The 14,677-nt window shown below is 54.2% G+C and overlaps 1 protein-coding gene across 6 annotated transcripts in view; it reads right to left on the reverse strand.

The window, feature by feature from the left end:
* Window positions 1–1,450: 1,450 nt before the first annotated feature.
* The window catches only part of Sox13 (SRY-box transcription factor 13), a 44,428-nt gene continuing 31,201 nt past the window's right edge, over window positions 1,451–14,677 (reverse strand). For 3 of the 6 annotated variants that reach the window (XM_006249762.5, XM_039090434.2, XM_063272077.1), the window contains exons 2-14: window positions 12,207–12,405; window positions 9,804–9,915; window positions 9,634–9,720; window positions 8,786–8,958; window positions 8,211–8,279; window positions 7,758–7,872; window positions 6,344–6,426; window positions 6,035–6,197; window positions 5,423–5,532; window positions 5,231–5,327; window positions 4,718–4,861; window positions 3,675–3,891; window positions 1,452–3,104 (exon numbers count right to left, since the gene is read on the reverse strand). In XM_006249762.5, the coding sequence (XP_006249824.1) occupies window positions 2,831–3,104; window positions 3,675–3,891; window positions 4,718–4,861; window positions 5,231–5,327; window positions 5,423–5,532; window positions 6,035–6,197; window positions 6,344–6,426; window positions 7,758–7,872; window positions 8,211–8,279; window positions 8,786–8,958; window positions 9,634–9,720; window positions 9,804–9,915; window positions 12,207–12,404 (1,842 nt within the window). In that variant the 5' untranslated portion in view covers window position 12,405 and the 3' untranslated portion in view covers window positions 1,452–2,830. Of the gene's footprint in view, window positions 3,105–3,674; window positions 3,892–4,717; window positions 4,862–5,230; window positions 5,328–5,422; window positions 5,533–6,034; window positions 6,198–6,343; window positions 6,427–7,757; window positions 7,873–8,210; window positions 8,280–8,785; window positions 8,959–9,633; window positions 9,721–9,803; window positions 9,916–12,206; window positions 12,406–14,677 lie in introns of all 6 variants that reach the window. The other 3 variants (XM_063272079.1, XM_063272078.1, NM_001105952.1) reach the window with 2 other exon arrangements.

A 14,677-nucleotide genomic window follows, 5' to 3' on the forward strand; every position in this document is an offset into this window, starting at 1 on the left:
ACGGGAAGGGATGAGGTTCCAGTTGGCCAGAGGGCTTGGGGTGGCGACAGCACAGCAGCTAGGTGAGACCTGTGGACAAAGGTACCCGGAATGCCTTTGGTGGTGAGGGCCCAGACCCTTCAGGACCAACTGTAGGTTATGGGATCTAATTGTCTGAGTTGAGAGTTTGGAGTGAAGTTAGGGGTTTTGAGTCAAGCAGCTCCCCCTAGTGGCCACTTAACAGGGCCAGGCAGAGGCCAAAGACGTTTTCAGAAGCCAGGGCAGGTCTCTTTGTTGTTGGCCCCTGCGTCAGGGCCGGACAGGGCACCAAGGAGTGTGAGGACAGCAAGAAACAGCAGCCAGAGCTCTGAAGGACAGAGCCAGGAGTCAGGACAGTCCCTCATTGACTGGCCCCAGTTCTTGGCAGTGTGTGGTCTAAATCCCGCTTTATCCACTGTCTCACCAGCATGTAAAATTAAGAAACTCCCTTTGGTGGCAAGTGTGCACCATTAGTTCTTAAGTTCCCTATACTTCCCCACATCTTTGCTGAAGGGTAAGGGTGAGAGAGAGAGAGAGAGAGAGAGAGAGAGAGAGAGAGAGAGAGGGAGAGAGACTGTCTGTCCGTCTTGTCTGTCTGTCTGTAGCCAAAATAGTGAACATTGAGACTATCAGCGCTCAGGCTCAATCCCACAACACACAGCATCCACCTTTGCCAGTCTTTTTCCTCCGGCCCCATTTGGTGGACTGGATGACCCTGGCTCCTTTTGGCCATTCCTCTAAGGGATCCTCCATCAGGAGCCCTCATTCTCAAAGGCTGACTCCGGCCCCCTCCAGATGATGCAGCAGCCTTTCCTAAAGAAGGGGTTTGGACTGGACCGGCACACCTCGGACTGTGCCTGTGAGGAACATATACCGCCCCATCGCCCCCCTCCTCAGGGACACATGCCACCTTTGTTAATCTGCCCCATTTCTTTCACAAGCTCAGTTTGTTTTCTCCCACACCATGCTGATGGTATGAATTTAACCAAGACCTGTCTTAGAGAACCCTATTAATTTTGAGGAATTCTGTCCTTTCCTCCAGCCCTGTCTCCAGCGACGATCCTTTCACAACTATGCCTTTGAAATCCCCATTCCAGTGTAAGGTCATGGAGTCCTGAAAGGCAGGGAGCCCACGAGAGTTCCTGGGTGTTTGTGTGAGAACCCTCTTGCCGGATGAGCCCACAACTCTCACTGGATTCAAGTGGCTTCCTCTCCCAAAGGGGGAGAGCTGAGCCCATTCCTCCAGGCTGCTACAGTGCCTCCCTCAGCAATGTGGCCTTCACAAGCCCTATGTTCTCCCCGCTTGTCAGAGCCATTTCTTTTAGACACTTTGCCTGACACTCCCACATGCTACCACCAGGGGGCAGCAGCGACCGGCTGGTGCCAGCCTTGGGAATGTGGTCAGGCCAGCCTCCCAGCAGAGCAAGGGCACGTTCTGAAATGGTCGGTCTTTATTACACCATCAGAAAACAAATATGCTGGTTAAGTTATTCATCATTATCTTCTTAGTAACAAAATAAAGCACTATCTATGTTTACAGTCATAAAAAGAAACAGTCTGGAGAGAAATGGGGTCAACAGAGGTGGGGAGGGAGGCGCCCGGCCATGTGGGGTTTGGGATCATTTCCCTGACCCAGGGCAGCTCCAGATCTTTGAAGCTGGGTGCTGATGGTCTTTGATTTTCTTGGTACACAACCAGAAAGCTTATTTATAACGAGTGGAGCCCATTCCCCAGGACGAGGTGGGGGAGGGAAGAACCCACCCTAAGCTCATGAAGAAGGGATGGAGACCAGCTGCCATGGAGTCCCCTCTGCAGGGCTGTCACTGACAAAAGACCCCCATGCCTGGGGACACAGGTTGGGAATTGGGGCAGAGCCCCTTGGAGGCCTAGGCACGCTCTCACGGTCCCAGGAGCTAAAAATGGCTCCATGGGAACTGACTGGCAAAGTCAGAAGGGAGGAAAGGGGTCATGGGGTCAGGAAACTGCCAGTCCCAGGGGCAGGCTGGGCCCTACAAACACCCAGAAGATACAGCAGGTGTGGTGGGAGGGAGCAGGGACAGACAGAGGAAGAGAGAAAATGCACATGGAAAGAAAATACACAGAACCTGAGACACCAGACTGACAAAGAGGTAGCATTTTGGGGACAAAGGAACACAGAAGAAGCCCCCAGAGAAGCATTAAGACACACATCACGGATCTCACCAGCACGCCTGGCTCACAGTGACCACCCAGCAAATACCTTCCGCCAAGAGTGGAGGGATGACAACGTGAGCTGCGCACAGACACACAGCAGCCAGAGGCACGTGGACTTGGAAGACAAAGACGGGACAGCCAGACTGCACAGAGTACAGAGTAACCCAGGTGACACAGGGGTGACCTGGGAGCTTCTAGGGCAGACATATTGTCCCACCATGGCTGGTTTGGGCCGAGACAAAATGGAAACAAAGCATGTGACCTTAAGGGGACAGGTATATCCCTGCCATCCCCTCGAGTGGGTGGACATACAGGAGGGTATACACCCAGTGGTCCCAGGCCATTCGCCCCAAGGGCTAAAACCCTCAGCCAGCTTGGTTCACCACAGCCACGTGAATCCCACCCAGCCAGGCCGTTGGCTCCTCAGATGTGCCTGGAGGTGTGATGAAGAGGAGGAGCCCCGCCTGGGGAATGTATCTACAAACGCGGTTTCACCCATTACCTGGGCACGCCCAAAGTCCAAGTACCAACATAGTTCAGGAAGGCTGGCTGTGCCTGTCGGGTTGGGAACAAGTTCTCTTCCCCCAGCGGTGACGGGCCAGGCCCAGCTAGCTGAGGATCAGTCTGTGAGTACCACCAGCTCCTCCTCACTCTTCTCGTCACCCTCTGAGTCCTCATCCTCGCTGTACCGGTACATCTCTCCATCGGCCACCGAGTGCCTGTCATCTGTGCCCTCCCCTTCCTCCCGGAGACTGCAGGTATTGATGATGACAGGCATGTTGGGGTCCAGGCCCTGGGGGTCATAGTGCTCCACCAGTGGACGTGCCAAGGGCATGCCTGCTGCCCGAGGGAACAGGATATCTGAGCTCACCTGTGCCTGGCCAGCCTGCGGGCTGAGAGGCAGAGAAAAGTCGAGATTACAGATGTACCCACGAGCCCTCCCGGCCCTCCCCACTAGCTGTTCTCCAGGCCTCACAGGTACACGGTTCAACCATAGTCCCGACTGGGTAACCGGCCTACGCTGGTCCCTGTGTGTGCTTCCTGATGGCCAAACTCGCTGTCAGCTATAGCCGGAAGACTCAGGGCCAAGGGTATGTTGGACGGTGGCACGGGAATATTATCTCATTTTGGTGTCATTGTCTATATCTACAGAACTCCACTCTAGTGCCTGCCGTAGTCAAATAAGGGACCTTCTTACGGGATGACTATCTGTGGTCTGAATCTGCTCTGCCTATGTCAGGCAGCAGGTACCCCACAGTCTAGGTCTCACACCCAACCCCCAGTCACCACAGTCTCACAGACAGTCATTATCCACCAGGGATCACACACATGACACACGGGACACACAAATCGGCACCCATATCCTTGCTGGCAGCCATACACCAAGACCAGTCACACACATGAGCCCAGTCTCTCACAGCAGCCACAAAGCTGCCTCTGGCCACCAGGGAGGGCCTGCTCACGGGATGGCGTAGCTTTGGCGAGCACCCTGGCGCCGTGTCCTCATCAGGGCTTTGTACTCGCCCACTCGCAGCCGCCGGCCCTCCACGACACAGGTGCGTTTAGGCCTTGGCTTGTACTTGTAGTCGGGATATTTCTCCAGGTGCTGTCGGCTCAGACGGGCCTGCTCCTCGTAGTACGGCTGCTTCTCCTGGTTGGTCATGGACTTCCAGCGAGAACCTGATCCAGTACCAGGCAAGAACGAAGGGTTAGACTCTCAAGGGTCCCCCTAGGTCCCAGGTCTTGGCTAGGAGCCCTGATTGGACCCTGGTCCTCAATTAGGATCAAAGGGGATACAGACAGAAGCACTCATCAAGACGCTTCGCTCCCTGGATGCTGGGCCAGGGAATGGATGGGGCTGGCAATGGCAGGTAGTCTGTACCACCCTCATGTCAAACAGCTCAGCACCCCTGAGAGCTCTCTGTCCCAAGGGCATTCATGAAAGAGCAGCCGCTCCAGGCCACCAAGTGTCCCGTGTCAATGTGAGGTGCAGTTGAGTGGCAGAGCATCATCTGCCTAGCACGTGCCAGGCCCTAGGCTGCACTGCCGACATGGCAAAGCCGAAACAGAACCTCAGTGCTCCAGACAAGAAACCCCCATGGTTCCTGGAGGGGACTCAGCCACTAAAAACACCACCCTTACTCAGTCTTGTTGGCCCTGCCCCCTCCTCAGTCTCAGACAAAAAGTCTTTGTACTGATGGTCCAAAATGCCAGTCTCCCATTTACTGACACAGCACAGGTAAGAGGCAGTGGGTGTTCGGGGCTTATAAGGGACACACAAACTCCTTACAAAGGAAGGACAACTGGAAGAGCCCTGCTCTGGTACAAGGTCCTAGGATCCAGATGCCCAGAACATCTCAACTGCTACACCCTGTAAGACTCTTCCAGAGTTCAATAAGGCATGCAAGCCCCAAATAGACCCAGCCGGCTCCTGAGACCCAGTCCTACTGTCCCCAGAACTCTGTCCCCTGGACTCAAGCCCCTGAGCTGCAGACCACCCCCTTACCAAGGATCTTGCTGATGCTGGAGTTATGCATATCTGGGAAGGCTTGAAGAATTTTCCTCCGCTCATCCTTGGCCCACACCATGAAGGCATTCATGGGTCTCTTGATGTGGCTGCTGTTCCGAGACTCGGAGAAATGGCGAGAGCCTGGAGGACGGGAGGTAGAGTCAGGCAGGCAGAGTCAGGCAGGCAATAGCCCTGGGGCTGGCAGAGATATCCCTGGCATGGCCATCAGGAGGCACTGATGAGGCTCATACAGAAGTCAGGTCAGGACTAGCAAGGCAGGAGGAAGATGAGGAGGAAGGCAAAAGCCGCCAGTAAGCAGAGGACCGACACAGCCAGGGAGCAGGCACAGAAGCGATCCAGAATTGCAGGGCTCTACAGAGTCGTTACAAGACACCACACCAGGGGAATGGAGACACATGCTAGGAAGGACCTGAGAAAGGAGGGAGGGAGGGAAGGGATCAGAGGCGGATGCAGTGTTAAGTGGTACCCGCCCCTCGACAGAGCCCTCACCATCCACGTCACAGCCCAGCATGGCTTCCTCCAGGGGATGCACACAGTTCTCCTCCAGCCGCTCCTTGGCTGGGGAGGAGTCCAGGCTGATGAGGTCCTGCGGGGGACAGAGACAATGTGGTGATGATCAGTGCTTCCTGTGTCTTCCTCTTCCACCACCTGCCCCTGTCCTCTGGGAAGAGTAGCCCATACCTTTCGGAATGGGGCACTGGGGGAGTTTTCCAAGGCCCCACTGTGGCTGTGTAGCAGTTGCCGAGCATCCTGGATGGCTTTGGTGACAGCGTCCCCTTCCCCAAGGAAGCCTGAGGGAACAAAGTAAAGTGCGGGGCACCTGAGGGTTTTGTCCCAGGAGCAGTCCACACATTCATGCTTCCTGCCACATCGCACCTAGGGGCTCCTTGTGGTGGTGCAGTCCCTGCCCATCTCCACTGCTCCTCCCCTCCTCCCCTTCCTCCCCCTCCTCCTCTTCATCCTCCGAGCAGGACTGACTGCTGCAGCTTGCCCAAGGGGCTGGGGATGAAGCAACACTCCCAGATGTGCAGCTCAGTGGCCTGACCCTGTGCTGTCTACTCTGATCCTGGAGAAAGAATGGTCAGGGGAAGGAGGCCTCCTCTGAGCAAGCCTCATCCCTGGCTTTCAGAAATGCTTTCTTAGAGCAGAGGCTGGGGTGGAGCTTTGTGATGGGGTACCTTAGAAATGTTTAAAACCCCAAACTGGAACTGAGAAAGGGAGGGGCCGCGCCCACGGTGGCATCTAACTCAACCACGGTCCTTGTCTTAGTTGAGGACGGATGGGAAGGCTCACCCAGAGGCAGGTTCGGGGGGCTGGACTGCAGATCCCTTGTGGGAGCCCCATGGCTGGAGGGGCGAGGCCCACAACTGTTCATCTTCAGGCTGGGAGAGCTGGAGGTGTTGGGTAGCTCAGAGACCTTGGGCTTGGCTGTGAGGTTCAGTGGTTGTGGGGGCTCCTGCGGACCCAGAAAGACGGGGAATGAGAAACAGACAAGGAAGACCACGCCTATAGCGGGACAGACAGGACTTGAGGAGAGTGAGCCAAGAGGGGCAGTGGCTCCGCAAGGGAGGGGGTCCCGGGCAACAGTGGGCAGGGGAGTACCTGCAGGGGGTGGTGGGTGGCCACCCCAGGCCTCTTCACCACGGGGGCAGGCGGGCTGTGCAGCAGCTGCAGTGGGTACTCCACTGTGGAAAGGAAATCGGCAAAGGGCGAAGTCCCGGGTGAGCCCAGAATATCAGGGTCCTGAGTGACAGGTCCTGGTACCACAAGCAGGTGGGCAGGGGTGGCCCAAGCTGCCCTGTTCTCATCAGGCTAAGGCAGCCTGGGATCATCTATCTATCCCCTCTTCCCTATGTCCTCTGCAGGCTGATGGCCATGCCTGCCCTTCCAACCCACTCTATAGAGCTTCCTGTACAAGGAACGGCACCCTCGGATCTTGTACCCACTGTGTGCAGGGGTAAAGCTACTGTGTTGGGAGGAGTGCCTCCTGTGCTTTCCTTCTATGATAAAGCGCATGGTATGTAAGGGGTATTCAAGGCGACTCGTTTTACAGGTGTATTAGTTGGGGTTCTCTACACATCCTAATGGGTAAGGCAAACAGACCTTGTAAACTCAGCGGGCTGCCCACAAACCCATCAAATGGCAGCACCAGTATTTGAACCCAGGTCTAGACTCCATGACCTATCCTTTGGCCTATACAGTTCTCTCTCCCCCTCTACTTTCTCAGTAGGCTTAGAATCAGGGGGCGGGGTGCAGCAGAGATAAACAGTGTGTAAACCACCAGCTGCACGGCAGGAGTCAGTAAGGGCTCCGAGGGGGTGTCTCAGGGCACTTTGTCCCAGCCAGGGTGGAGACGGGATAGCAAGATGGAGAATACTGTGCTGATGATGAACCCAGGCTGGCAAGCCATGTTGGCTCTATGGCTGAGAGCCCGTTCTCCATGTCTCGGGCTTGTGGGACAGGGGGTTGGCTAGAGTAGTCTTCACTGTTACCTATCCCGTTGTGGTGTCAGCATGTCCGCCCTGTCCCAACTCTGTTTGAGGGCACTGTCACCAGAACTCACTGGGATCATCCCATGAGTCACCTTCATTCCCATCCCGCACAGCCAGAGAGAACACACTCCCTGCCCAAGTGTTCCAGCGCACCCACTTCCCAGACCCCATGCTCCAATCCTCCACAGACCCCAAGATCCCTGTCCTTTCCCCTGAGCCTCACGCCCCAGTTCCAGCTTCTCCCTCCCGATCCTACCCCCCTTCTCCAGGAACCAACTGTCAAGCGCCACCCCATCAGGGAGCCTCCCCAATTTCCCTCTCTCCTCAGTCTCTGCTTTGTGGTGCACTCTTCCTTTTCCAGTCTCCCGCCTGAGTTCAGAAAGGACTTACTCTTCCACGGGACAGACCTTGAACCGTGACCCGGAAAGGCCACAGTGTAAACTAACGTGTGAAGAGTGGCTCTGGGCTCCGTCTCTCATCTCAAGAAAGCTGCCTCTGTGGTGGCCCTTCCCTGTCCCACTCACCTGGCTTGCAGGGAATGGGCTGAATGGGCAAAGCCAGCTGGGAGTCAGGAGTGACAGGCAAAGGCTGGTGACTTGAGGGAAAGGCCGGGATCATGACATAAGGCATGTTAACCTGCTGAAGGCAAAGAGACCCCCCGTGAGTCCACGGACCGGACACCAGAAAAGCTGTCCAGCTGGGTCAGCCCAGGGCTCGGGTGGGGTGGGTACAAAGAGGGCACAGAGTAGGGACAATTTTCCAAAGGCTCTGTCTACCATATCTGTGGTACCCATCTCCTTGTCCTTAAGTCTCAACGGGGACCAGGGGGAGACATCCTGGGTCACCCTCTAAGAACAGGACAATAGAATCGGAGGGACTTAGAGCAAAAGTATCTTCATCAAGCCCAGGGGGTTGAGGAGGGACATCAACATCCCCAGACAAGTGCCATCCTCGGCCTGTGGCCCTGCCATCATCACCTGGATCTGCTGCTGGAGGAGGTTGATCTTGTGCTGCTGCTGAATCAGCTGCTGCTGTTGCTTGGCGATCTGGTGAGGCATGGAGTTGACAGGGGAATCAGGGACGACGGCCCTGGCCCTCCTCGGGTGCCTGTCCCAGCTTACCCCTGACTTCCTCAGGAAGCCAGTAGAGAGCAAGGGGACAGAGCAGAGTGCCAGGGGACAGAGCAGAGTGCCAGGGGACAGAGCAGAGCACCAGGGGGACACAGCCAAGTGCCAGGGGACAGAATAGAGCACCAGGGGACAGAGCAGAGCACCAGGGGACAGAGCAGAGCACCAGGGGACAGAGTAGAGCACCAGGGGACAGAGCCTGGTGTCAGGGGACAGAGCAGAGGACAAGAGGACAGAGTAGAGCACCAGGGGACAGAGCCTGGTGTCAGGGGACAGAGCCTGGTGTCAGAGGACAGAGTAGAGCACCAGGGGACAGAGCCTGGTGTCAGGGGACAGAGCCAAGTCCCAGTTCTCAGAACCTGGTCTTTTCTTGTCGGCAGCCACCCTCCCTCACGGAGGACTCTGCAGCCCCCACCCAGGCTCACCTGCTCCTGCTGCTGCCTGGCCAGTTCCATCTGCTGCTGCTGTTTCTCAAACAGCATGGCAGCCATGTTCTTCTGCTCAGAGTGGGCCGTAAGGAGCTGGTCCCGAAGGGCGGAGAGCTGATGGATCATGACCAGAAGCTGGAGCTCCTTCTCAGCCAGGCTCTCTTGGGTCCCTGCTCCACAGAGATATGCCGCCATTGGGAGTCCTTGTTAGTTCAACTGCTCTATCCCAGGATCCTGCTAGCCTCTCTGTACTTCAGGGGGTTTTTTGTTTTTGTTTTTAAATTTATTGATTGCCACAATGACAGTCACGTCATGGGGCTAGTTTGAGGCTGAACGTGCTAATGTGTGGAAATTTGTTTGGCTAGTATCCGGCAATGTCTGCTCATGTCCCTCCCTTCCCTCTCGACCTGGCTGTCTGATGTGGCAGTTTAGTCCCAACAGCTGAACTTGGGACCGTTTATACTCAGGATGTCTCTGGAAAACACTGAGGAAAGCAGCAGCTGGCAGTAGGTCCTGGAAGCCTCCACTCCCGACAGTGAGTACAAACTGTCAGCTCACAAGGCAGATGAAGAGCTGAAAGGCTGGATGAGGAACCTCTAGTCCCTGAATGAGAGCCTAGATCCATCCCAGGGATCCGCTTCCAGTGAGGCCTCCCCAACCTGGGGATGGTCCAAACTACTGCTTAGAGACTACAAGGGGAGGCATGGTGATGACCCTCAGAACCAGGTGGGAGCGAAGATGGGGGGCATGAGGTGCTGCCCTAGCGTCTCAGAATGCACGACGAGACCAGAAGGGGAAGGCCCTGAGATGTTCTCCCTGCCCTCTGTACGCAGGCCTGTACGCACCTTTGACATCCTTAGCTTCCACAGAGCTTCTTCCCAGAAACCTCTCCTTCCAGTCACTGGACAGCAGCTTCTCAATGGCTGGAACAACTGGAAGAATGGCAGGAAAGAGCAGGGTGAGGGCCCAGCAGAGACCAGCCTAGACCTCACCCCTGACCGGACGGGTATCCTACCTTCCTGTAAGTTGCGGTTGAAGTCCAGCCGCTCCTGGCTTCCCGAAGCAGCCTCGGAAGCTGCTGGTCTCTTGGGGTCTGGGGACCCACTGCTCTGTGGTGAGGCACAGTCCTGTAAGATACACTGAATTATCACTGCCGCTCCCAAGAAAGGGGAGCACACAGTACGAGGGCTGATCACCACAAAGATGTCCTTTCCGAGGGACCCTGAGGCACTCCGGTCCCTGCTCATAGTACCTGATAAATGACACAGTGACATGAACAGGGGCTTGGGGACAACAAGAGACCTGCGTTTCGCTCCAGGCTGGGTGGCTCACAGGGGGTTGGATCTCACACAAGCCCCTGACAACTCTGAAAGTCAGGGCTGCCTCTGGGATCCATGTACTAAAGTTATCTGAAAGAGGCCGATACGTTGGGAGTGACCAATGATGGGTCTGGAATCACCATGGAAACACACCGATAGGATTTTCTATGAGGGTGGTTTAACTGACAAGGGGACCTTGTGGCACTGGACACTCAACTCTGAATGTAGGACCCTGAACTGTTTTACCTGCCCCCTTTCAGACTACAAACACACCGTGGCCAGTTGCCTCAAGCTCCTGGCCATTATATATATGTATCTTCCCCACAATGTATAGCCTCGAACCGTGACCAATAAATCCTTCTTTGAGCTCTTCAGACATCTGTCCCAGCACTAGAAAAGGAGCTAATACAGAGCTCACCCTCAGCTGGGTGTTATTACAAACCCACGTGCTTCTCCAGCAGGCTACCTGCTTATAGGCACCCACTGTGCCTTCCCTAAGTGATCCCCGGAGCCTGAGCAATGCCTTAGCAGTTCTTGCAGAGGACCTGAGTTCCTAGCACCCACAGCCGGCTCTGGAAGATCCAACACCCTCTTCTGGTCTCTGAGGGCAACTCCACTCAACGTGCACAAACCCCTACACAGATACCAAAAGAACAAACCAAACCAAAAAATATTCGGGGCCGAAGAGGTAGCTCAGCGATTAAGAGTATTTGTTGCTCTTGCAGAGAACCCAGCTTCAGTTCCCTGTGCCCACACGGCGGCTCACAACCACTCCATTCCAGGGGATCTGACTCTTTCTGACCTCTGTGGCCCCAGACACGCACGTGGCACACTTAAACACATACAGGCAAAAAAACGTATACGTATCAAATAATTAAGCCTGGAAAGTATAAATACAGTAAGTAAATAAAGACAAATCTAAAAGAGAAGCATTCAACCAGACATGCTCAAAGGGCAGAGGCAGGTGAATCTCTGAGAGTTCCTAGCCAGCCTGGTCATAAGAGAGACCCTGTCTCAACAACAACAACAGCAACAACAACAACAACAACAACAACACCAAACCAAAAACAGGAGGAGGAGGAGGAGGAGGAGGAGGAGGAGGAGGCCGGCACAGCAGTGGCACCACGGCCACAGCCACCGCAGAAGCAACAGCAAATTCCCACATCTCATCTAACTAGGACCTCAAGCCTCCTGATGCTCAAGGCCCTGAGTCCTCTAGGACGCGTTCCCTGACCGTCCCCACTCTTCCAAATTGAGTTCCTCTTTATCGTTATCAAGTTAAATTTTCTGTATGGCAGAAGACCTGCAGAATCCCTACCATCCATTTCAGTTCCCTTTCCTGTGTGTGTTCCCATGAGCCCATGAGTGTGGGCACATGTGTGTGCAGGTAGGTGCAGCTCTCTCTCTCGCTCTCTCTCTCTCTCTGTGTGTGTGTGTGTGTGTGTGTAGGCCCACATTTGACAAGCACCTGTCATTTATTTACTGAGGCAGCTGGTGTGTGTGTGTGTGTGTGTGTGTGTGTGTGTGTGTGTGTGTGTAGGCCCACATTTGACAAGCACCTGTCATTTATTTACTGAGGCAGCTGGTGTGTGTGTGTGTGTGTGTGTGTGTGTGTGTGTGTGTGTGTGTGTGTGTGTAGGCCCACATTTGACAAGCACCTGTCATTTATTTACTGAGGCAGGTCTTTCACTGTTCCCGGTCTCTTGTTCCAGGGACTCCCAATCTCCGCCTCCAGGTAGCTGCCACACTTTCCTGGCTTTCACAAGGGTTCTGGGAATCCAAAGGTCCATGCTCATGTTTGTGCAGCAAGCACTTTACCCACTGAATCATCTCTCCAACTCTAGCTCCCTCATCTTAAGGAAATCTCCATCTGAGAGCAGTAATTTTTCTCCAACTTAATGAGACTATCCTTCCCAGGTCCTGTGTATCTTATCTTATCCCCAGCTGGTCACCAGGTATATGGACTGTGGCCTCTGAGAACACACAAAGTAGGCAAGAGCACGCAGGCCTGTTGGAAAGGGTGGGTTGGCCTCGGTAGTGAAGCCACAAAGGTAGAGTGGGGACGATGACCCCTGGGGTCCCTAGAAAGTGCTAGGCACCTGAGCAGGGGCTTTGGAGTTGGTGGCATCCTGAGAGGCCAGGGCTGGGTCTCCAGGCTGGGGCTCCACTGCAGTGGCTGTGCCTTGGGGAGCTTCGTGGCAAGGCTCCTTCTTCTCCTCAGACTTGACGGTGCAGTTCACCATGGTGCTAGCGCTGTCTGGGGCCAGCTGCACAGAGACGGGGCTCTGCACGGACATCCTGAGAAAGGAGGGACAGAAGACACTGAGTGAATGAGGTCTATGGCCCAGTTATGAACCCACCCTGCCCACCACCCTGTTTCCCCAACCCAAGCACCTCCTGGCACCGCTCAAAGATGCGTACGCCTACACAAGCCTACTTTAAAACCTGCTTTCTCCTTTTTCTTTTGCAGTGCCAGGGCCTCGCACATGGCAAAGTGAACCCAGCTGAGCTGCACCTTCAGTTCACCGTTTCTTGCAATGTTCTGTCTACTGAGCTCACGGGCTCATCAGAGGAAGTCAGAGTGGGCTAACTGGCTGCTTCCAAACCCAAGAGAACTGAGCACTTTATGTGTGTCAACATATGTACTGGATCTAGCTACCACAGGATAAGACCGAGAGTCAGCATTGTAAGAGTCTGAATTTGAAGGCTAGGTGTGGCCCACAGTTGGGTCCCAGCAGTTGGGAAGCAGAGGCAGGCAGATGTGTGTGAGTTGGAGGCCAGCCTGGTCTCCAGGGTGAGTTCCAGGATAGCCAGAGCTACACAGTGAGACCCTATCCCAAATAAGGAGTTTGAACTTCCAGTCCAATGACCAACGTGGCTAGAATCGGCAGGAGCCCTTATACACATGGCACAGCTCACCTTACTTAGTTCCCAACTTGACCGAAAGAAAGCCAAGAACTATCTCCCCAATAACAAGACAGTTATTTTTTTTTAAATAGACTTGAGGATCAAACCTAGGACCCCATGCCAGCTAAGCATACACTCGATGACAAACCTACAGCCAGCTGCTGCTGCTGCTTCTCATTGCAGGGACAAGTCATAGCGAAATATTTCTTATGTTTACCCATATCTGTACATCACATGCCTAATCGTAAAATTACAGACCAATGGCACCCTGTTCTGCTCTCTAGGAGTCTGCCCTGCGGGTACTGACACTCGTAATGCCAGGCTTGGGAATTTGGTGAGGAGTTTTCTTCTTCGTGTTTAAAGATTTATTCTTTTTTTTTTTTTTTTAATTATGTGTTTTGTGCCTGGATATGTGCTGGTGGATGCCAAGAGAGGCTACAGGAAGGCATCAGCTCTCCTAAAGATGGAGGAGTTAAGGTGGCAATGAGCCACCATCAGCATGTAAGACCCCAAGGGACCCTGCCCCCGCCCCCCAGTTGGTTTTGACTGGTAAAGAAAGTTGCCAATGGTTGGGCAGGAAGACAGAGGTAGGACTTCAGGATTCCAGGGCGTGGAACTAAGGAAGGAGCAGGGAGATAGCTGCCATGCCAGGGAAGGAGTAGAAGCCATGCTTGAGGTGTGCTGGACAGAGAGCATAGATGTCATTTGGGTGCTGGGGAACTCAGCCCAAGATGGCTGCAGGTCTGGGTCGGGGGCAGCCAAGATGAATACAGGTTTTAAGTAAATAATAACTCTGGAATGCCGGAGGGAGTGTGTTAGCCATGTGGAGGTTGGAAGTGGCCCAACCATTGAGCTGTTTAAGGCATTAGAACATAAGGCTCTGTGTGTGTGTGTGTGTGTGTGTCTGTCTGTCTGCCTGCCTGCCTGCCTGCCTGCCTGTCTTTTATTCGAGAACTCAAGAACACTGGGGCGGGTAGGTGAGGAGCCACCGCCAGCACAATTTGAGTAGAGTTAATTGGGAACTGCTACACCAACGGATGTGGGTGCTGGGAACCGACCTCTGGTCCCCGTAGAGCAGCAAGCACTCTAAGCCATCTCTGCAGTTCCTTAGCTGTATTTTTCCTCCAGAAATATTATTTTTTAAATATTTATTTTATATGTATGAGCACTTTGCCTATATGTAAATATGTGTACCACATTTATACCTGGTAACCTCAGAGCCCAGAGCAGGACATTGGACCCCCTAGAACATGAGTTTACGATGGTTGTGAGCCACCTATGGGTGCTGGGAACTTAATCTAGGCCCTCTGAAAGGGCAGCTAGTGCTCCTAACCACCAGGCCATCTTACCAGTCCCTACCCCTTGGGTTTTTACAATTGTCTGCTTTCTAAGACAGGGTCTCAGAGAGCCAGGTTAGTATGTACCTGAGGATGGCCTTGAACTCAAGTGCTGGGATCACAGGCCTGTGCCATACTATGCCCAACTTGCAATGCTCTTAGTAGACTCTCCTGCAAAGTTGCCTCCTCTCCTATCACATGACTGCTTAACATCACCAGAGGACGAGCATCAGCCGAACTTTGCAGACTAGTTTCCTTGACGGTGTCGAGCGAAAGGCCAGGGCAGTAGCTGCCCATCCTCTCCAGTCCCCGGGCAAACACTCAGA

This window comes from Rattus norvegicus, chromosome 13 (assembly GCF_036323735.1).
Source record: "Rattus norvegicus strain BN/NHsdMcwi chromosome 13, GRCr8, whole genome shotgun sequence".
Classification (NCBI taxonomy): Eukaryota; Metazoa; Chordata; class Mammalia; order Rodentia; family Muridae; genus Rattus; species Rattus norvegicus.